Below are 24134 nucleotides of genomic sequence, written 5' to 3' on the forward strand. Positions count from 1 at the left end.
CTAACCCCTAACCTGCCGCCGCTGCCAGCTTCTTCTTGCTGCTGCCTGGGCTGGGGTATTTACGGTAAGGTAGCCACGGCGGCGGCGGCGGGTCTGTGTCAGGTGATCTGAGGCAAGTTGCTGCTGGCGCTGCCGCCCAAACGATGCCGCTTGCCCAGAGGAGGAGGAGGGCAGAGAGGCGAGGAAAATGCAACATGGCCCAGCAGCTGCAGCAGCCGTGGCGGCGGTGGGGCTGTGAGGAGGGGCTGCCTGGCACGCCATCCGCGGCCCTGACGCGCGGGGACCGCGGCGAGCGCTGAGAGCCGCTGCCTGCCTTCAGCCCGGACGCGCGCACAGCTCGTCGGTTCTGCGAGACATGGGGCTCTGCTACAGCCTGAGCCCGAGGCTCTTCGGCGACTCTGGAGGTGGCGAGCGCGCCTCCCCCGATGTTGCGCCCGGTGCGGCCGGCCCCCCCTGCACCCCCCACGCTACGCCACTGGCTATCATATATGATTTAGTCGAGATTCCTGCATTGCAGTGGGTTGGACTAGATGACCCCAGGTCCCTTCGCACTCTACAGTTCTAAGATTCTATGATTTGAGGGGTACCTGCTTAAGAAGAATGTCAAAAGAGGGGGAAAGGATAGCCTGCTTTAAATGCCAAACAATACACATTTCTCCAACAGGCAATTCAAATTGGACCTTCCTGCAAATAAACTACTTTCAAATACCTTCCACAGCAATCCGTTTTTTAGGCCAGTCCTTCGATTCACGAGACACTTTTTCTTTGAGGCGTATGCTAATGACTAAGTCAGCCAAATTAAACTCCAGGGCGTAGAAACGAAGCAGTTCAACCCAGAGCTGTCCAACTGGGACTAAACATTGATGATCCGAATCAAACACTAAAGGAACCTGCCAATGAAAACAAAGGCTGGATTATTTTATTTGCCTGGCATCTGCACTCCAAAGCCAAAAAAAAGGGCAGTATCATACTTTGGCCTAGATTTTGAAGATTTAAGTCAAGCGAAGTACAGTGGACCCTCGGGTTACGTATCTCTCTGGATACGTAATCTTCGGGTTGCGAAAACGGCAAACCCAGAAGTATTTTTCCGGGTTTCGCCGTGTGCGCATGCACAGAATCGCTCTATCGTGCTGCGCACATGCGCAAATGCGGGGCCTCTGGTTATGGATTTTGGGGGGGTGTTTTTGGACCCCGGCATGAATTAAATCCGTATCCAGAGGGTCCACTGTAGGAGAAAGAGAGCTGTAATCCGGAATTTACCATATACCGTATTTTTCACCCTATAGGACGCACCGTCCCATAAGGCGCACCTAGTTTTTTTTGGGGGGGGGAAATAAAGGGGAAAAAATTATTCCCCCCCCCCAGCGCGGGGCTTGGGAGGGGGAGGCCCGAGCTTCCGCCACCCCAGCCCCCAAACAGGCAGCTCTCTGCAAGCCGTGGCAGCCCAGCGCTGGCTCCCGCTGCTTGCGGAGAGGTCCGCGAAGCCTGGACGCGCTGAGCTCAGCGCGCACAGGCTTCGGCATGCAGGCAACTCTCCGCAAGCAGTGGGAGCGCACTGACCCCTCTCGCTCTCCAGGCTTCAGCGAAAGCCTGCATTCGCCCCATAGGACGCGCCCTTCATTTTTGGAGGGGAAAAAGTGCGTCCTATAGGGCGAAAAATACGGTATTCCCCTGTACTGTATTTGCATTCATCAACTGTCATGCTGGGACCAAGTAAGCATGCACCCCAAATGAGCCCACCAGGGGAGGGGAGCGAGTAGGTGGCCTACAAAGGCCTTCCCACACTGGGGAATGAAGGGAAGAAAGCCGTTCTCCTCTTCGTCTCTCCCTCCCTGTCACTGTCACCAAGGAAAGGACTTCCTTCTCTGGGAGGCAGCAGAACAGCACGGGGACATGAGGGGGAGACTTGCTCCCCTTCACCCACCACCAGTGGTAGCAGGAGAGCACGGGGTAGGCAAGCTGTGAGGTGATGCTTCTTTTGGCCAAGCTGTAAAGCTAAATGGCGGAGGCAGCAGCCCCTAGACAAGGGCTAATAAATTTGCAGCTGTATAGTGCAACCCCGTACAGTGGTGCCCTGCAAGACGAACGCCTCGCAAGACGGAAAACCCTCTAGACGAAAGGGTTTTCCGTTTTGGAGGCGCTTCGCAAAACGAATTTCCCTATGGGCTTGCTTCACAAGACGAAATGTCTTGCGAGTTCCTGCGCGTGTTTTTCCCCTCCCCCCCTTTTCCTAAGCCGCTAAGCCGCTTATCAGCGGATCCGCTAAAAGCCGCTAAACCGCTAATAGTGCTAATCCGCTAAGCTGTCAATGGGCTTGGTTCGCAAGACGAAAAAACCGCTATATGAAGAGCCTCACGGAACGGATTAATTTCGTCTTTGCGAGGCACCACTGTACTCAGATCAGCAAGATGTGCAAAAAAATCATGGGAATAGATAATACCGAAGTATTTTAGGGACCCAAAGACAGACAACAGAATATCTATCTGACATTATTACAGCTGGAAGTAGTCGTACCTCTTGTTATGTTTGCTTCAGGTTGCACACTTTCAGGTTGTGTCCCGCGGCGACCCGGAAGTACCGGAAAGGGTTACTTCTGGGTTTCGCTGCTTGCGCATGCGCAGACGCGCAAAATGACGTCACACGAATGTGCAGAAGCGGTGAATCGCGACCTGTGCATGTTGCGTTCTGCTCATGTTGCGAATGGGGCTCCGGAACGGATCCCATTCGCAACCAGAGGTACCACTGCACTTGACTTCAAACATCAGATTATCAGAGCACAAGCTTCATTAGACAAGCTCTATCAAACATTTTGACATAATTCTTCAAAATCACCAGACAGTACCTTCAACAGACATATGTTTAAAGAAAGTGTTTGAGGCAATATAAAAAAACAGCACAATCGTTTCTTGTTTAATTCTAGATTGCTGCTACTTTTTAAAAATAAAAGTGTGTGAAGGGTTTAAAACTGAAGTTCCAGTTTTGATACCTTTCCCCGCTTAGGAGAAGTTTCCTTTGAAGAGCCAGGATCCTCAACAGCAGGATTGTGCTCCCAGACCACAAGGTCATCTTCAACTTCTTTTAGATTGAAGTTCACTAGTTTGTTCAATGAAAACCCTCCAATCTAGCAACAGGGGAAGAGAAAAGGATTAGAAGTCAAATTCCTCTCAGCAAGCTTCCCGTGAGTCTAGGATTCCCCCCACCCCCGAACAGTCACTGTCCACTTAGACCCTATCAAGCTTCATAAGAGACTATAAATTTTTCTTCCAGTTCCTCATCGCTTTGCACATACAATGTTATCTCCTCTGACATTACTTTTGCTAGTCACATGGCTTATAGATGACTTCAATTTTTTGTTATGAGCCAATACTGCTACCTTAATTTTTTGCTTTATGTCTGCCTTTCTTGTTGTTTTTTTAAAAAATCCACACTCACACCCTCACCTTCCTAAAATTGCACTCAAGGTAGCTTGTCAAGATCATCAATATAAATACAATAAATAATCTAAACATATAAAAACAGGAGCCAAACCAAAACTTTTGTTATAGCAGGAGTAAAATCTTGCACAGGAGAATGGGTCGACCCTTCAGAGACTCTGGACCCAAATAGTTGAGGGTGTTAAAGTTCAACATCAGCACTTTGAACTGTGCTTGGAAGATATGGTCATCAGCACAATCCCTGTTAATAACTCCATCACCATGTTCTGAACCAGATGAACTTGGGATTTCATCAACCTGAATACTGTGACGTCATCTGCTAACCTCACTGTTCCGACAGAGACAGACAGACAGACTCCAGGTAATTTATTAATTTAAGTAGCACTAGTATCAATGCAGGTCCTTGCGGGACCTCACTGTTAACTCTCTTCCACTTAACAATTTGGAAGAGGGTTTTTCTTTTATATCTTACATCATAACTGCTAGTTCACCTAGGAGTCTTTGGTAAAGAAGTTTCTCGAAAACCTTTAGAAACCTCATATAACATCTGAAAGATCAGATGTGAATTGCAAATCATCAGATTGGGGTGTATTAAAGCTGTGAGGAAAGCAAGAGGAAACATTTGAGCTTGTGGAACTCAGAGGAATGTCTAGATGCTGCTACTGTTTGAAATGCATTCTTTCTCTCTCTTCAATACTTTTTATAGAAGTTTAAGAAACCTTTATGCAAGGCACGCTTACCCATGATCCTAAATATACAGGCAGAAAGGGCTCTTTCCTCTGTTGCAGAAAGAAAATGACCATTAAAGCAAAGACATAAGGTGGTAGGCCACCCTCTTCAGGACGATCTGCACAACAGAGCTATAAGAAAGGGAAAGGAAAAGGAAACATTCATTGAAGAGCACTGTGAGCAAGCTTCAGAATCCTATTAGATGTGGCCTGCTGTTAAGGTAATGCTGCTATAGTATGGAGATCACAAGCACCCTGCAGGCTCACATCCTTCTACGTCCCCCACTTTCGCCGTGTGAAATCCCCCCCACGGCTTTCATGTTTAGAGCAAAGATAGAGAAGTGTTACATATGAACAGGAACTTTCACTCAGATAAAACTGTTTGCAAACCCACTTCTATCCATGGCTAGCCAAGCATCATTGTAGCTATTAACACACTACCATTATCAGCTCTGAAAATGAACAGAATGGGAGAATTTACACATCAGAAGAGGGGGAGAGGAAGGTGTGTGAGCTCAAAGAGCACTCCCAGTCACCTAACTGTGATTATGATATCAGGAAACATAATGTCTTTATTTCAGTGGACTTCAGTACTGGGTACAGATCTCGGATCCCTGATTTGAGTTTTCTTTTTTTTTTAAGGAGGTAGGAAACATGGCTTTGAAAGTTTGGGCAATGGATTTTAGTGGACAAAAAAAAAGTGTGCTGACTTTGACTCTGCCCATGAATAGTTATGATCACACAAAGCCAGGATTACAACAGAAGCTATCTGTTCCAACTTATGTCATACCTTAGGAATACTTCTGTGCTTGGTTAGATATAGATACATAGGTGAAACAAGTCTTACCTCCAGGGTCTTGTCTGATTTGGGCCAAAAATCTCTTACAATCAGGAGAGGTATCACTTGAAGCACCAAGCTATATATAAAATAGCTAAACTTGAAGGGGCAGCCTCAGGTTTCTACCATTTTCCAATCACTTGCTATGACTACTGTTTCAGAGTTATAGCAAGTTGGAGGCCCCACAAATTCTTCAGAAAGAAATATGTTTCCTAATCCAATATTCAAATGCTACTAAACAGAGTTCAGGTGTTGGAAAATTTAGCTGTGATTGTCTAAAGCTAACTTTCCCCCCATGTTTAAGAAACACATTATTTCAGATAGAGTGGCTGGGGAAACCCAGCCAGATGGGTGGGATATAAATAAGAAATTATTATTATTATTGTTGTTGTTGTTGTTGTTGTTGTTGTTGTTGTTGTTGTTGTAGCTGGTATGCAACATTCAATCATGAATGCCGAAAGGCTCAACTAGCTCCAAAGCGTTAAGTACATTTGCTTAAATTAATTATATATACAGAATAAAGTTTTTAAAAAATTAAAGGACAGAGTACACATTGTACACACAACCTTAATCATGGCCAGTGTTAGAAACTGAGATATGAAAGCTAGGAGCTACATGGCAGTTTAAACTGAGGTTATGGGCGCAACAACGGAATGTCTAGGTGTGCTTTTTAATAACAAGAATACAAAGCTGAAAATGAATGAACTGCAGCTAAAATATTATGTTCATTGTTCACATGGTCTAGGTCCTTTCCCTGCTCACCCCCCCCCCCCCCGCTAATATTCTTAAGAGGGTCTCTTCTCCAGTCTTCAGAGTAGCTGGAAATAGGGAGGCAGAAAAAGGTCCTCCTTTCCTTCTACTCTGCAGTTTTAATCTGAAATCTTAGGTGCAGTATTGAACCCAGAGCCCAGACACTGCTCGAGCTAATAAAATTCCCTGTCGCAAAATGCGCCTAGAACAATGGGATTTTTGAACACTGATCATGGCAAACAATGTAAGTATTTGTGCTTTGCTACAAAGCCAGACTTACCTTGGCCCAGTGTCTAAAGGCAATTACCAGGGACACAAGAAGAGGTTCTAGTTTTCCTAGTTTAGCCAAGTGATTTGTTGTCAGCCAAGCGTTTTCATTCCCAGCACTTACTCTGCAAACAAGGCCACTAAAATAATAAAAGACAGATATGTAAAAACCATATTTTCACTCCCTAGGAAAAGCAAACTCAGGGTACAACTGGAAATGTGTGGATACCGCAGAAAACAGCATTTCCTTATTTCTCCCAGAAATGTGGCAGAAATAAGCAAGATATGACATCATGACTACAATGTTGGTGCATCACATGCTCTTCTACTAAATGTTATTCAGGAGGTGAGGAAGTGGAACAGCTGTGAAACTGGTATTTTCAGTGGCAGTCACTGAATGGGTGGTTCTAAAGACTTAAATCACAGCCACCATGATGTTTGTTAATTCACAGATGAGATACCTGCTTGAAGAGTGAGATTTTTCTATTTAGAGTTGAATCAGGCGGTTGGATTAACATGCATTAACAGGGGCCAGTGTTGCATATGTAACAATCATAGTTGACATACTTGGGAATTATTGGATCCTAACTTATGTTTGCTTTATTGTTGTATGAAAGCTCATTTGTATACTATGGTGAATCCTCATTAGCAGGGTTTGAAGAAAGACAGGCTAATGGATTGTCATGCTATCAAGGAAGTAGCTAGAAGAATTTCTGCTTAAATGTCTGCACTGAAGCTATAATATATACATTATGACTGCATAAAACTCACTTGATGTGACGTGGATTATGCTTAATTACAGCCATTACTTGCACTAGCCTTCTAACAGACAATTATGCTTTGGAATAGCACTTTAATGACTCTTAAAAACTACATTAGCCTACTTTTTAATAGATGATTTACTTACTTCAGTTGGTAAACAAGTACTATGTAAATGTAAACCATTTAATTATGCTATGGCTCTTATTAACATATTAATAAACTGTAACAGCTTTAAGTAAGTGGTGCTATGTAAATGGTTAGAAAAATATACCAGTGTAGTCCTTTCCCCTATTTAATATTAAAGTTGTGCCAGCTGTTCTTGATGTTTCTCATAGCACAAATATGTCTACTGAGAAGTTCTGAGTTCAATGGGGCTTACTACCAGGTAAGCAGGAACAGGATTGAAGCCTTGGGGAGATATCCAACATTAGTCATATTCAAAGTAGTCTCATCCAAGTCAATAGACCTAAGTAACTTAAGTCAAGAGTCTACTGTGAGCATGACTTAGCTTGATGTTATCTTAGTAAGACCCTAACCCTAAACTTATTTACAAGAAACTACAGCTGGGATAAGGCTTTATGCTTGCATCACATGTGGAAATTGCTTCTTTTTGTTTTGTTTCTTTTGCCCTTTGAAGGCAAGGGCCCAGAACTGAAGTGATTCTTAGGGCACTGACGAGAGTAGAAGCAGCAGCCCTTACTGTTAGATTCTAATTGGTTTGCTCACATTACTATGGGAATCAATATATTTGGGGTGATTTAATACAGAAGCCAACAGAGATGTGTGGATCTTTAATTTACACTGTTCAATACTATACACACACACAAATTTGCTATCAGAGACCTTTGTTTTTCTTTGCACACCACCACAGGCACTCTAGCATGGAAATCTGCATCAACATCAACAAAAGATTCTAAGAAGGGGAAAAAGAAAGCCACATTAATCATGGTACTGAAGAAAAATAAAATGCAAAAACTGTCTCACACAGAGAAGAGCAGAGGAAAATCTTCTACTCCCTTGCTGGTCTTTTACATTCACATGTATGCAGTTTTCATGAGACAACTACAGCCATCCCTTTGATGCTATAATGTGCTGGTTCTCCTGATAAATACCTCTTCAATACATACAAGGTTCAGCTGTCAGTGGGCAAAACATTTGCCCAAGTGAATGGAGCTTCAGATGGTCATCTGAATCCATTCTTAGACTGCAAAAATTAAAGACCAGAAGAAACCCTCTAATGATACTAATAAATAAAACTAGTCAGAAGCAACAACAACAACTGTTCCGCTTAAGCCACACAAACCCATGGGCCTGATCCTGCACAGCTTGACCAGCGGTTCAGGCCCTTAAAATGAGAGATAGAAATGCAGCAGTGTTTGCCTGTTCTTTCTCTCTTTTGAGTAAGTAAACAGAAATTTTTGGGCACAGTGGTATCTGTGCCATATTAAATCATACATTTGAAGATTAAGGTACTTATCTAAGTTTCAATTTACACATATATTTTTTTCTTCATTCAGCTTCTATTAATTACCAAGGTATTAAAAAGGGCCACCCGCTACCTGTTTTTATAAGCATAATGGAAACAGGCAAATGAATATTTTATCCAGACATGACGCTTGGTCCACGTGGTGCTGATTAGGTGGCTGAGGTTGAAAAAATACCCGTAAAGCAAAGGCTCAGAAGTAACTGCTAACAGTAATCATCATAATAAATCATAATAATTTTATTAATTATACCCCACCCATCTGGCTGTATTTCCCCAGGTGCTCTGGACAGCTTACAGCATTATCTAAAACCGTCAAGTGTTAAAAACCTCCCAATAAAGGGGTGTCTTCTTAAAGTTGTGTAATTCTTCATCTCCTTGACATCTGAAGGGAGGCTGTTCCACAGAGAGGGCACCACTACAGAGAAGGCCCTCTGCCTGGTTCTTTGTAGCTTCACTTCTTGCAGTGAGGGAACCAGCAGAAGACCCTCGGAGTAGGACCTCAATGTCTGGGCTGAGTGATGGGGATGGAGACGCTCCTTGAGGTATACTGGGCCAAGGCCGTTTAGGGATTTAAAGGTCAGCACCAACACTTTGAATTGTGCTCGGAAACTAGGAGCCAATGAAGGTTCTTTGGGACCTTTTTAATGTATTTATTAAAGATGTGGAAGTATGTGATAAGACGGCAAACCATGTTAAGATAACTGACAGGCAAACAGAACCAACAAAATGACTGGCGAGACAAGTCTACGGGCTATGTTTACACTCACAATAAAATGTGTGCCTTAGTAGTACGCAAGTTGTACTTACTGATCAGTTTGTATAAGTGACACCTCTGTTGGTGTATAAAAAAATCAGGAACGATTGTTTCAGAAAATGATGCACCAACTAGCATTAAATGCCAAGGACTGCCCGTGTTACAAACCTTATTTTAATTATTGGTATTCGTTAGCCAATCTGCTTTATTCGGGGTTCTTAAAAATAGTTACAGTGGAGTTTTGTCCACCATCTTAATGCAGGTTTTGGGGTGAAGTGGCAATTCCTGATTCTAGCCTGTGGAACCAGCAGTCAATATTCCAGATAAATCAAGACAGAGTACAAGGATATAAGAACCTAAGAGCCCACTGTATCAGGCCCATGTGGTCCAGTATTCTGTTCTCACAGTGGCCATCCAGACATCAGATCACTTCCATTTTCCTTCAATCTTCCCTTATAAACCATCTCTTTTAGCCTTTTCCTCATATCCTGAATGAAGCCTTAACAACAAAGAGTTGATGGGTTGCGGTTGTGTATGGCCAAGTGCATACTATAGAGGTGTCGCCTCTTTTTCTGCTACCTGATACACGCTAACACCTAGGCCCCATCAGCTCTAAGAAACATTTGGCTATACTTTTCTCCTGTAGCCAAAATTTCTGGGGAGCCATTATGATCCATATGATTCCTCCATTCTTTTTCTCAAGCTATGGTTTGTTGAGCTTTGGATGAGCTGCTTTGAAAGAATTATAAATCAACCATTCCAATCCAGACATCTATCTAGTACCAACTTCCACCACTGTGTTAATACTCTCTCCTCTTAGTTGCTGTATGAAAATAGGGACAATGGCACCAATCATTAGATACAGGCAGTCCTGTGCACTGCCTACCCTCAAGAGATATTTGTTTGGTGCTACTTGCACAGAAATGACATTCTCACCCAATGTAGGTGAGGACATGGCTAAGTCGAGATATGAATGTATGGGCCTTACCACTATTCTTCAGGCTCTCTTGTACAAGTAAGAGAACATCTGGTTGGGACATCTATAAAGAACAGCAAAACAAAACTATAAAATTTTAACATTTACTGATGTTATTATTTATTTTGAAATATTAGTACAGTGGTGCCCCGCAAGACGAACGCCTCGCAAGACGGAAAACCCGCTAGACGAAAGGGTTTTCCGTTTTGGAGGCGCTTCGCAAAACGAATTTCCCTATGGGCTTGCTTCGCAAGACGAAAATGTCTTGCAAGTTCCTGCGGGGTTTTTTTCCTCCCCCCCCTTTTCCTAAGCCGCTAACCAGCTGATCCGATAAGCCGCTAAAAGCCGCTAATAGCGCTAAGCCGTCAATGGGCTTGCTTCGCAAGACGAAAAAACCGCTAGACGAAGAGAATCGCGGAACGGATTCTTTTCGTCTTGCGAGGCACCACTGTATAGTACTTCATGACATTTAACTTGGATAAACTAGCTGTCTGGTGGTACTTTAAAAAGAAGAGGTGGCTTTAATGCAAAAAAAAATTAAAAATAAATGATAACTAGACAATCATTCAGTGCATGTATCCACAGCAGTGACCTGTAATCAGCGGAGGAATGACTGCTGGGAAATATGCAGAAAGAAGAAACACCATGGTACATCGGTGTCAGCACAACCAGAAACCCTCACTTGCCCCAGTTGCAACAAAACATCTCTCTCCCATATCGGTCTCACAGCCACAGCATGTGCTGTAACTCTCCAATGGTTTGACTCTTCCACTGTCTCTGGAGACAGATGGATGCCAACCAATAACCATATTAAAAAAGAGAATCTCATTAAAACTTTAGTTCACATCAATAGTTATTTGAGGTTTTGTATATGCATCTTTGCTATGCTTTGCTTTATTTTTATAAACAGCTCAAATTTATAACTTTCCCAGAACTGTAGGCATGCATGTGGGTTTTTATAGTACCATTATGGCTGCTATGAACCATGTAAACTTAATTTGGCAGCAAAGCTGCTAGAATCCCCTTTATACAATATTTCCTGAAGAAAATGATTACTTACATTAGCTGGAAACTGGATATCTAGATTTACATCTGAGTTTTTGAAACCAAATCTGCTGCAAGAAGAGCCATACAGTCTTAGAGAACAATCTATAGTGAATGAAAATGGAAAATTTCAATTTGAAATGCAGAACAGGGGAAAATACTTTCTTCTCCACAAAGAAGTCTTGACCAGAGCCGATCCAGGAATAACAGGAGTTTACACTCCCCACATCCATTTCTGGTTAACCTATGTTCTATCCATGTTTAAACGACATGAATATGAATCTGATTTAGCGATATTTAAGCACTGCTTATTTTTAGCCATTATGCTGGCTTCTCCTTTAGCAGTTCATCTATTTTACAGCGCTGGGTCTATATTTTGCATCAAGTAACTAAGATACTGGGACGCGGGTGGCGCTGTGGGTAAAACCTCAGCGCCTAGGACTTGCCGATTGCATGGTCGGCGGTTCAAATCCCCGCGGCGGGGTGAGCTCCTGTCGTTCGGTCCCAGCTCCTGCCCACCTAGCAGTTCGAAAGCACCCTTAAGTCAAGTAGATAAATAGGTACCACTTTATAGCGGGAAGGTAAACGGTGTTTCCGTGTGCTGCTCTGGTGCCGGTTCGCCAGAGCAGCTTCGTCACGCTGGCCACGTGACCCGGAAGTGTCTGCGGACAGCACTGGCTCCCGGCCTCTAGAGTGAGATGAGCGCACAACCCTAGAGTCTGTCAAGACTGGCCCGTACGGGCAGGGGTACCTTTACCTTTACCTTTTTAACTAAGATACCATGGAAATACAACCTGGATCACCATTTGTTAAAGACAATTATAATAAAATGTTACCTGGCAATTTCTGATGCAATACACTTTCCATGGCAGTTTTAACTCCAAGCCGTTGTTCCAAGTCTTCATTGTTTAAACCAAACTCTTGCACTACTTTCTCAATGGCAACACCAATAGCTTCAATCTGCAAAGGCGTTGGTGGAGGTAGGGCAGTCAGCAGTTGTTGTTCTTGCTTTTCCTTTAGAGATAATATGCAATAAATATATAATTTTTTTCTCTCAGAATCATTTTAATAATGTAAAAAGTACAGTTTACCTACTTTTATTTCTCCATATTATTTTGGGGGTTTTTTTTCGGGGGGGGGGGGAAGAACCAATTCTAATGTCCCTGCAAAGAGCATTTCCAAAAGTATGTCCTCTTACTACCTAAAACATCACAGATAATATTTACTCACAGAAAAGTATTTCTTGTCCAAGAGAAACAAATGTAAGAAGACGGACTAGGTACTCCTATTTGTATTGTGGTAGTAATGCGCATAACAGTTTGCAGAACAAAAAGGTCCCTAGGTAACCCAAGGAGCTTACGACATAAATTCAACCTTGTTTAGAAAAACAACAGCAAGGGTAACAGGCATCAACATGGCAAGCCAGATGCCAAGAGAAAAGAAAGGTATTCATGAGATGGTAAAAAAAACCCACCAAAAAGAGGGCAAGGGAGGCCATTTTAAGCAGGGGATTTCAAATCCGTACCTTGGCTTCCTGCTCATGCCCAGATCCAGCATGAACCAACTGCCCCAACTCGAAAGGCTTCCACAACCTTGCCACTTTCTGATCTCGGCTCTCTTACCCAAGTACATCCCTGGCTGCAACATTCGTTCCTGCGTTTCAACCTCCCTCAGCTTCCTCAAGGTCTCTGGCTCCCACAAATGGCTTTGCTATTTTCCCCTTGAGCCACCATCCGAAGACATCTGTCCCAGTAGGGATTTGGACTGCTGAGTCAACGACTTTTCTAATCAACTCCCTAGAGCAAGCATGTGGCGCTGTGGGTTAAACCACAGAGCCTAGGACTTGCCGATCAGAAGGTCGGCGGTTCAAATCCCCGTGGTGTGAGCTCCCATTGTTCAGTCCCAGCTCCTGCCAACCTAGCAGTTCGAAAGCACGTCGAAGTGCAAGTAGATAATAGGTACCGCTCCGGCGGGAAGGTAAACGGCATTTCCGTGCGCTGCTCTGGTTCACCAGAAGCGGCTTAGTCATGCTGGCCACATGAGCTGTACGCTGGCTCTCTTGGACAATAAAGTGAGATGAGCACCACAACCCCAGAATCGGCCATGCCTGGACCTAATGGTCAGGATCCCTTTACCTTTACCATCAGAGCAAGTATGGTTCACCATCAGAGCAAGTATGGCCCAAGGACTGCATGTTTGGCTGCAGGCCACTTCCTCTTGCACACATGTGCAGCTCACAACATGCACCTATTACCCCTGCCTGCGTCATCTCTATTGCTCCCTCCCCACTAGTTATAGGTCCCAAGCACAGAACATCCTGCCCCGAAGCAGGGAAGGTTGGAATAAGGTTGCTAGGAGGGGGCAATGTAGGGGCTCCCATGTTTAGCTGCTGCTGCTGCTCATCAGCTACCATACTGACATGTGATATTTTGAGCTTTCTCTTAATAATCTGCACAACACACACACACAAAACCCCTGTAATGCTTCTATAGCTGGTCATTGACTCACCTTTATGTTTTTCTTGTGTCTCTTTTCTTTTATATGCTTATGAGCAAATGCCACCGACTCAATCAAAGTATCGCATAATTTGCAAGTGTATTTGGCTGTTGGGTAACTTCGAGGGCGCTAAGGAGAACACAATGTATTAAAATGTATTGATTTTAATTTATTTATTTCCTAAAATTTATTTACCGCTTGATCGTAGAAAACAACAACTTCAAAGTGCTTTACAGAAAAATTTCAACTGTAATTTAAAATACAGTCTTACCTCAAACGCCTTGGGAGTCTAACATTCTGGCTCCCGAATAATCAAAAACCGGAAGTGAGTGTTCCAGTTTTTGAACGTTCTTTCAGAAGCCAAACGTCCGACGGGGCTTCTGCAGCTTCCGATTGGCTGCAGGAGCTTGCTGCAGCCAATCAGAAGCCGCGCTTTGGAAGTCAAACGTTTCGGAAGTCAAGCAGACTTCCGAAACGGATACTGTTCGACTTCCGAAGTACAACTGTATACAAAAAGTTTAAACCACAATAAAATAGACTAAAACAAATCAAAGCTTCTACAAATATATCATTTCACAGTGTTCCTGTCAAGACGAGTCACCTGGACTCAGAGTCAAACCATTTGTCAGAAAACATCTAGGATCATTTAAACAGCACTGAGAAGTAGCATTTCAGTCCTATAGGAAAGCTATGATATGTATCTCCATTCATGCTGAACGGACCTTATTTCCAGTTCACTTAACTTCCAGTTCACTTAACTTCCAGTTCCTGCACAGGCATGATGTTTATATTGAAACATCTACGTACTACCTATTAAATCAGGCAGCTCCCCTGACTCTAAAAATTGCTTAAGGTCCAATAACGTGCCTTTGATTCAGATTTGAAATGATTTTTACATATTCATTCCTTGGGCCTAAATCTGAGCTGCACATTGATTGCTTCAATATCTGTGATGACAAGTGAGAATTTTATTAATAAAAATTACCCAGACATTTCATATTCCTGGATCAGCTCAACATTTAAGTTATGTTAATGATTTTGTTGTGTGATTTGAATTTTTACAAGAGACTATGGACATGGGAGTTAACTACTTCAAAGGAATTCTTTCCTTGAGGAGAGGGGAGAACTAGACCTCTTGACAGACTAACTCTCAACACACACCCTCCTGAAAGTGTCTGCAACCATACGGAGATGTGACTTTTAAGAAGGATCTGGGTAAGCTTTTCCATTTTTTTTATTCTAAGGATAGTACTGCGGCTTATGATGTTTCACATGAATTACATCAGATCATCAGTGTATCACAGAAATGGTAAGAATACTTATATAGCATTCCAGCTATGTCTCTGCTCTTTGGATTTTCTACCTATTGACCATTTTGCTGAATGTTAAAAAAACCTTCAAATATTCATACAGTACGTCTACTCTGCCCAATGCAAGATTCATTAAACCCAAGTAATAAATTACAGGTGCTCATCCAAATTATTGCAGCTCATCACAATGAACAAGCAGCACTATCCCCTTGTAAGCATTTTCAAATACATAAAAGTAATCTGTGGTTAAACATGTTCCTTGCTTTCCCAAGTCCTTTCCCACCATTGTTGCTCTTCTCATTTGCCAAGCATATTCCTAACTGGTATTCTTCAGTACCAATATTTGCACATTTCACCCCAAAACAAGAATATATATATATATATATTGCAGAAATAGGTACCTTCCTCAGTCTGTAAATGAAGTCTCGCTTAAGTCGCTCTTCAGCCTGTTGAAGCCCTAGCAATTCTTTTGCTGTCAGCAAAGACTCATCTATAACCGGCTCATCCATATCCTCCTCTTGGTCGTTTTCTTCTTTTCTTATCCGCCTTGATCTTCTTGGCTTCCTATGTTTCTTTGTTTCTTTTGAACAGTTATTAGAACAAAGTTGCTGTAAGTGCACGGCACAAATAACGACTGTGACCTTAGTGCATTTCCGCACCTAAACAAACCATTGTTGAGAAACCATTCAAGCTTCAGATGGAATCTACAGTTGCGATGCAAAAACTCTTGAGTTTGCAACCCAACAAGGGAAGGCACAACATAACATAAGGCACCTAGAATATGAAAAGATGTGCAGTACAATCCAATGCCCCCATTGTACCCAGCAAGACTTCATTTGCAACCCTATCCTTTGCTCACTTACCTGGGAGTAAATCCCTTTGCCCTCTCACTAGCCATCTATAAAAATTTGCTGTTACTGTGCATAGGGTTGCAGTCTTAAAGTATCACTGCTTTTATCTTCCTACAAATGCCGTTTTGGGAACCTTTTTAATGTACTTATTAAAGAAGTGGAAGTACGTGATAAGAAGGCAAACCATGTTAAGATAATTGACAGGCGAACAGAACCAACAAAATGATGAAGTACATTGTTAGGGAGTGGATTTTTTATTTGGGCTCCAATGCCAATAGGGTTGCTGTGGACCCCAGAAAGTGTCTGGAATACAGTAAGCCCTCAATGTACGCTGGGGTTACTTGCACTTAAAGCCAAAGTTGCATATGGGTGGGACTGCCAGTTTTCCCCTCCCCGACGCCTGTCCCCTTTTTAAATTTTTTTAAATTATTTGCCAAGCACATAAAGCTGAATGTGCACAAGTTAAATGTGTGCAAGTTGCCAGGCTTACTGTATTTGCAAACCTTTTTTTTGCCATGTGAACCACTTCACACTCTGTGTACTCCTCAACAATTATGGGGTCAGCTGTCCTGTGTTGCCCTGTTTTTCAGTTTTTAAAAAAGTTTAACTTACTTATGGGTCCAATTTACCTATCTGGACAAATGGGAAAGTGAAACTATCAATGCCTAAGCTCATTGAGACCCACCCCATCCCCAAGCAACTTCTCCAAATAGGGTAGGAAAACCTTAGCATTTTGCCTATATCAAAATTTCCATTTTTATGTGCTTATAGCACTTCAAGAGCACTGTAATAGATTTTTATGTTTGTATGTGTATATCATATATATATAGAAACAGAACAAAATGTACGTTCCTATGCACACACAAAACTTATAAAGGATCCCAGGAGTCAATTTTAACACACACACACACACACACACACACACACACACACACACACAAAGTTAATTCTGCTCATAGCTGTCAATGTTTCCCTTTTTTAAAGGGAAATTCCCTTATTCCAAATAGGATTCCTCGCAAGAAAAGGGAAAAGTTGACAGCTATGATTCTGCTCCAAATTGGCTTTTATCTTAACATAGTGCAGACTCACAACACTGATTTCTTTTTTGTAATATAGGTGGTGATCATTTCGCATGGGGGTTCCATACCTGGCCCCCACCTCGTTTTGCCATTTTCCAGGTCCAAAAGAACCCAAATGTCAGTGACTACACATCAATGGGATGCACCTAAAATGGTTGTCATCTGAATTTTTTGGAGGCAGGGAGGACAGGCCTCCCCATTAGGCTATCAGGTACATTGGATTCCTTCCATTATTTACTATGAGTCCAGAATTTCAGACAGGCATCATTTTGCTTTCCCTTTCATTAAGTTTGTTTTAGTCTACGCTTTTGAAATGTGATACCACATCCTGTTTTGTTAAAGTAGAATAGTGTTGAAATCAATCTCAGAGTAGTAGTGAACTAAATTTTACTCAGAGTAGACCCACTGAAATTAATGGCCATAACTAAATTAGATCCTTTAATTTCAGTGGGACTACTCGAAGTAAAACATAGTTGTCAAATTACTCTTAACCTTTATTTTCAGATACAACTTTAAAGGGGTCTACTGAACCCCAATAGCAGATAAGCACTGTCAAAAAGTGGTGAAAAAGAGTTAACTTGATATGATTTTATTTTTTGCTTAAATCATTTCCATACCACTTTATATCTCAAAAAATCTCAAAGTGGTTTGTTTTTCTTTCCAAAGTTTCCCAAACAGCTCCTGGTAATCTGAATTGCATTAAAAAAAAATGAGATCACCTTAAAATTCTCTACCCAACCAGGCACCTGTATGTTTTGCTTAAGGTGCAGGACTAATCTTGGTAACAGCTAGGATTTTCGTTTAAAAAAATGGGAGGTGGCCAATGCTTCTTTATTCCAAAATCCTAGGAGTGTAACCTGATCTATGTAGCATCTAGCAAAAATTCATTCAGCCTCCGTCTTGGAAAGGAGTCTACAAAATCACCTTATGGCTACAGCATCTGGCCTACTTTTTGCATGTGTGTGTGTGTTGTTTGTCCTCCCCCACCAACTCCTTTATATAACACCTTACTTGTTGAAGAGTTCTGCAGAACTCAAAACTTGTTATTAGTTTGTAACATTCTGGTTGATCCTACTAAAGGTATTACCCAACTGTGAATTTTTGGAATTTAAGCTTGTGTCTCTTAATATTTGTGTCACCAAACAGAAAACAGCATTATCCTAAGCGTCCTGTTCTCATGCTACATTAACTTACAGCCATGAATGCAGGTGGCGGTAGAGGAAATCAAATAGTTTTAAGATAGGGATGGGGAATCTGTGGCCCTCCATATGTTGAACTATAATGCCCATGCTAGATGCAGCTGATGGAAGACATGGTCCAACAGCAACAGAAGGGCAGCAGGGTTCCCACCAATGCCTTATGTGAGAGAGCATTCTCACATACTGTATTTGTGCCTGGTTCTCCAGCTGTACAGCTAGGAAGAGGAAGGTGCTCCAGAAGGTCATAACCACAGCCCAAAGGATTATTGGTCATCCCCTCCATCTTTGGAAGAACTGTACGGTTCCCGTTGTCTTAGGAAAGCAAACAATATCCTGCAGGATGCATCTCACCCGGGACACAGTCTGTTTGTACTACTGCCTTCTGGCAGGAGATACAGAAACATCAAGTCAAGGACAAATAGACTGAAAAATAGTTTCTATCCAAGAGCTGTGGCCTTCTTAAATGCAGTAACTCGATAGTGTGACCTGGAAGTTTGATGGGTGTGGGTGTGGGTGTGGCTGGAATGTGGTTTGTTTGGTTGTTGTTGTTGTTTTGCTTTTGTTGTTTTTAAGGGATGGCATCCAATTTCGTTGCACTTGTGCAATGTTGCACTTGTGTAATGACAATAAAGAATCTATCTATCTATCTATCTATCTATCTATCTATCTATCTATCTTAAGCCGGAAATCAAGCTTTTACTTAAAAGCACATTTTTATCCCTTAAGCGCACCCACTCAGGGCTTGGAAGTACCCATATGCCCCTGGCACCAGTGCACGTTTGATTTGGCTACAGCAGGTGGCTGAAGATGGAAAAATCTCAGACGCTTGTTTTACTCAATCCATGTAGGGTACAATACACCCCAAACTTCTCTTGTGTAAGCTGGGCATGACCATCACCATTTCAGTAAGGACTGTGCAACACAGCTGCTCATTAGATTTTGTCCCCAAGTACTGATTCTGCCACATGGGCATTTGTGCAATACTGTGTAAATTTAAGGACCCACTGTTCTGCTGTTTTAAATTTTAGATGCCATTCTTAAAATATTGGGATGACTGTTTATGAATCTGAAATATTTTCCCCCAATCTTTTCTTGAGGGTTTCATAGTTATTGGGAAGGCAGATAGCAACACAGCTTTTAGCCACTTACCTTACACAGGATACAACTGTGATTGCTACAAAGAAAACCCCACAACAGCTAAAGCAAGATATAGGATTGATATCAACCCAGTCATTCTTTGGTTGTTTTTTAGATTAGCAGGTATTGTGCCATAATTTAGCAATAGAGCACTATCTTGAAATATTGTAGATTTTATATTTTCTAAGGTTAGAAGATACCTAAAGACAATTCTTAAGACTACAGTCACCCCAAAATATTTGAACACATTTTAAAATACAAGAAAATGATCTAAAGGTGTTTATATTACCAGAATTTCCTTTCCTATCTGATAAATCGTCACTTGTTAAGTCTCTCTGGAGCTGCTTCCTTCCATTTCTGTTTCCTTGGCTCTCGCACTCATGAGAAGAATCCTTCCTTGTCCTGTTAACCACAGGAACCCGGGGTGTAGATCTGTACTCCCTCCAACTGTCTAAATTAGCATGATGGTTGTCAGACACCCACTTTTTAATTTGCTCTTTTGAGGCTTCATTTAGCCTCATCCCTTGATTGTGAACAGTGTTTTTAGAAGAATTTGGGTGATTTGAAACACCGTGTGCTCCCTTTCGGGGACTTGTTCCATAGTGACCCAGTGCTCCCTTTCTTTTCTCAATCCCTATGTCCATCTTGTTGCCGTGTCCATTTCCATAATCATCCATTGCTTGGTAATCGTGACGTAAAGCACACTTCTGGAAATCCTCCTCATTTAAAATCCCCCGCTCCTTATTACGTCTGGCAAAGCACGGTTTTGAGGCATCTCCCATCATATTAGCTGTTCGCTCTTTCCCTGTGGGATGGGGAAAGAAATACGGTAAATGTTCAAAACGGAACAGGTAGGATGCCATGAAGAGGGCAGGGGTGAGTTTGACTATGTGGGAGACTTAGGGTCAAATTTCTACTAAGCTTACTGGGGCACCTTGGGCAAACTATTCATTCTCACCCAGCCAAGCTTTTATTAGTAAACATAGAGTCACAGAATTGTAGAGTTGGAAGGGAATAGAAGGGTCATCCAATCCAACTCCGAGAAATGCTGGAATCTTTTATCCAATGGGGGGCACAACCCTGAGATTAAGAGTCTCAAGCTTTACCAACTGAGCTATCCCACATAAGAGAAGCCCAGTCCAAAGGCCCACCTAGTCCAGCACTCTGTTCTCACGGTAAGCACCCCAATGTCTATAGAAAGCATGCAAGGGACAACTTGAGCACAAGAGCACTTTCCCCACCTGTGATTCCCAGAAAACCGGTATTCAGAGTCATACTGATTGTGGTGGTAGAACAAAAATATGTTATCCCTACACAAACCAATTGTCAGATTTTGAAATAAAGCATGAAATGTGAGAGAGAAGAAAAATGGGTCACAGAATAAAGTTTATGCCAAGTATTGTGACCATCCAAGGTAGTCACACCAATACTGTAATATATCCAGATTTATACAAACTGCAGCGGATTAGCAGCTCCAGCAAGACTATTGCCTTTAAGAGCTCCTCTGAAGGGTGTGGGTGCGTACACAACCAACATTCCTCAACCTCTATCATTCTGCTAATGACCTAGAAAACATATGCAACACCCAACAAAGAGCACTGAACTCCAAAGACTAGCACAGCAAATAAGAAGCTGATGAGGCAACTACACAGCGCTAGCACTTTGAACTTCAAATTACAGGACTTGCCTCCTGCTCTTGTATTAACAGAGGCAGAAGTTGGAGAAAAGGAGTGGCATCAGTCTTAACTCATCCTACGATGAGTGTGCATGGCTTATAGCTGTGAGAATTACATACATCCATAGCTGTCAAAATTCCCCACCCCTCTGTCTGACAGGATTACAGAAAGCAGCCAAAATTACCAGCACAACAGACAGCACATTTGGAACATGAATTCAAATTGTATTGTATAAAATGGCACATAGAAAGAGAATTAAGTGAAAATAAAAGCAGGCAGCAACCAGACAAAAGCATTAACTCTATACATGCAGCAAAACTGTAAGAGATTTATTTAAAGTCCAGCCTCTTCTATCATTATTAAGACTGAGGGCACTTTATCTTCATGCATTCTTAAGGAAGCCATCACCTGCTAAGCAATTTAATGGGCATGCAACTTACAATAAGTGTGCACATAAAAGTAAGGGTTATTTCCCTTAAAAAGCAGGACTTCTCTTTCATCTTAAACTGGTATATCAAGTTAGCTGCTTTGAACACGACAGTGAATCTTTGTGCAAAACCAGCGCACCACAACCTTACACGGGAAGGGACCATAGGTCAAAGCCACACGATACCTTTAAAGCAATCCTATTCCACCATAAGTCATGGCTTCACCAAAGAATCCTGGGAAAGGTAGTTTGTTAAGGGTGTTGGGAATTGTAGCTCTGCGAGGGCACTCTTAATAATTTTCAGCACTACAGTCCCCGGGATTATCTGGGAGAAGTCATGGCTGTCTAAGTGTTTTAAATACACAGTGTGGGTTTGACTCATCCCTGGGCAAGCAGTATTTGTGACAAACTTCCTTGTTGCCAGGGCTTCTTGCTGGCGCTTGCAAGTGAGCAAGCTAGTGAAGGAGGGTTGGGTTGCTTGCTGCCCATCTACCAACTGAGATGATTGCTGTGCTAGCTGCAAAGGAACAAAAATGTATCCCTCCACACCCAGCATGGAAACATAGAGGGCTAGCAGTGAGGAGACAGATCACTCTGTTCCTCTTCCACCAGTGTGTTTGACAGGAAAAACTAGCCTGCTAAGACCCTACTTGTCGGTGTTTCCATTTTGGCTGCAGATGAGGGGGCTTCCCCTCCAGGGCCAGTATGGAAATATAAGTTACTAGCCTCTTTAGAGGCCAATACAACAGAAAAACAAAAATTACAGGCTAGGTCCTTTTGTGGACTTCATTATAAGGCTGACACTAGCTCTTCCCATAGGTCATTCAGCTTCTTTTTATGTACATTAACAGATTCTCCATGAAGATGAGAGAATATCATAAGGATACAGTGGTGCCTCGCAAGACGAAAAGAATCCGTTCCGCGAGTCTCTTCGTCTAGCGGTTTTTTCGTCTTGCGAAGCAAGCCCATTGACGGATTAGCGGATTAGCGCTATTAGCGGCTTATCAGATAAGCAGCTTTGCGGCTTAGAAAAAGGGGGGGGGGAGGAAAAAAACCCCGCAGGAACTCGCAAGACATTTTCGTCTTGCAAAGCAAGCCCATAGGAAATTCGTTTTGCGAAGCACCTCCAAAACGGAAAACTCTTTCGTCTAGCGAGTTTTCCGTCTTGCGAGGCATTCGTCTTGCGGGGCACCACTGTATCCTCAACGCTTCTGTTTTCTAATCATGTCTGGGGTAGGAGCTGACCACTATTTTAATTGTCACACAAAATGGCACAGTGTCAGGGAAACATAATTTCCATATTTCTGCTTCATCCTCACCTTGAGTCCATCCACTTTTTTCCTTTAAAAGTGCTGGTGGTTACAGCTGCCAAGCAGCAAGAACAGCACATGTTATATTTGAAAGTGTCCAACCAACAGTAAACTCCGGCAGTCACCACTCACAAGGGAGTTGTTCCCTGGACCCATCAAATACATGTAGCTCAGTAAATATGTAATTACTAAGGCAGAAGCCAGCAGGCAGAGCTTTTTAACACAGAAGGCTAAAGAGCACCTCTGAAACTTCCCTGCTTTGTCTTTCACATATGAATGCTACAGCAGGACAGAACGAAGATAAAGCCAATTACTTAATCGAATGTACATTGAGGCCTACATTACTTTATAAAAAACTGTGTGTGCAGGTAACATTTCAGTCCCTATCGCAAACAGATGTAAAATCTCTTATGAAAAAAGAGCTACCTTTCCAATGAACAAACCGATTTCTGCAAACCTCCCTGAGCCCCTTTAAGGATGGATGGCCAAGTCTCGGGAGTTTCATCCTCCCCAACATCTCCTTAAGGGGAGCGGGGATCACATTTGAGTATTATTCTCCAATTAAAGGCTTGGCTACACAGCCCGATCGGTTTTATTTTATTTTTTTTCCTGCGGCCAGGCGGGCAGATTTTAAGCTGAAGTTGATTAATTTTATAATGAATGATTTCAGAGTGTCGTTTGTGCTGTACTTTTTTGTACTGTTTTATTGTTGTTAGCCGCCCTGAGCTCGGCTTCGGCTGGGGAGAGCGGGCTAGAAATAAAAAAATATTATTATTATTATTATTATTAAGTCCGTGAAACAACACGCCTCAGGCACCGAGCGGGGGTGATGGTGGTGGGTGTCGCCATGGGCTCCCCTCCCCTTGCCCAGGCTGAGGGGACTGGGGCCTCTTTTTTGGGGGGGGGAGGACAAGAGCCCTCCAGGCCCACAAAGACCCCCCATTCCCCTCCCCCCGGGCGCAACCTCAGAGCGCCCGTCTCCCTCGCCCCCCCCCCCCGCGGGTACTACCGGCGGCGGGTGCGCGCTCCCCCGTCCCCACCCGGGAGCCAGTCCGCGCCTCATTGCGGGTGGGGGGGGGGAGAGAAAGAGGCGGCGGCGGCGGCGGCCGGACGGGTCTGAGGAGGAACTTACTCGCTAACCGATCTAACCGCCCTTCGGGCCGCAGCCTCCTCGCTTTCGCCTCCTCGCTGCCACGGCCGCCGCCTTACCGCCGCTCCATTGTACCCAGGCGGAAGCCGCCCGCAGCAGAAAACCCGTCGCACAAAACCGTCCGAGATCCTTGCCGCCCCCCCCCCTCCGCCGCCGCCGCCGCCGCCGCTCCTCGTTCCTCGTCCTTCCGCCCTCCAGCTCCTCCTCCTCCTCCTCCTCCTTCCTCTGCCCCGCCCCTCAGCAGCGCCCGTCGCGTCATCCGGCGCGCGGTGTTTACCTCACGGCCTGCGGGCGCCATGACACGAGAGGCAGGGGAGACGCCTCTCTCGGCCTCCGCGGATGGTCGGGAGGAGCCTCGCCGTCGGAGGAGGAGGAGGAGGGCGGAGAAGGCACGAAGGCGCGCTGACAAAACACAAACAAAGCCCCCGCCTCCCGGAAAAAAACAAACAAACGCCCCCAC

At 43.4% G+C, this 24134-nt stretch overlaps 1 protein-coding gene across 1 annotated transcript in view; it reads right to left on the minus strand.

The window, feature by feature from the left end:
* Positions 1-23823, minus strand: part of TUT7 (terminal uridylyl transferase 7) — a 44991-nt gene extending 21168 nt beyond the window's left edge. The window contains exons 1-12 of the mRNA XM_081880914.1: positions 23657-23823; positions 19401-19916; positions 15247-15425; positions 13548-13664; positions 11876-12053; positions 11056-11144; positions 10008-10059; positions 7623-7692; positions 6031-6157; positions 4175-4294; positions 2987-3121; positions 710-890 (exon numbers count right to left, since the gene is read on the minus strand). Of these exons, the coding sequence (XP_081737040.1) occupies positions 710-890; positions 2987-3121; positions 4175-4294; positions 6031-6157; positions 7623-7692; positions 10008-10059; positions 11056-11144; positions 11876-12053; positions 13548-13664; positions 15247-15425; positions 19401-19896 (1744 nt within the window). The 5' untranslated portion in view covers positions 19897-19916; positions 23657-23823. The remainder of the gene's footprint in view (positions 1-709; positions 891-2986; positions 3122-4174; positions 4295-6030; positions 6158-7622; positions 7693-10007; positions 10060-11055; positions 11145-11875; positions 12054-13547; positions 13665-15246; positions 15426-19400; positions 19917-23656) is intronic.
* Between the last annotated feature and the right edge of the window lie 311 nt (positions 23824-24134).

This window comes from Podarcis erhardii (genome assembly GCF_964252035.2).
Source record: "Podarcis erhardii genome assembly, chromosome: 11".
NCBI lineage: Eukaryota > Metazoa > Chordata > Lepidosauria > Squamata > Lacertidae > Podarcis > Podarcis erhardii.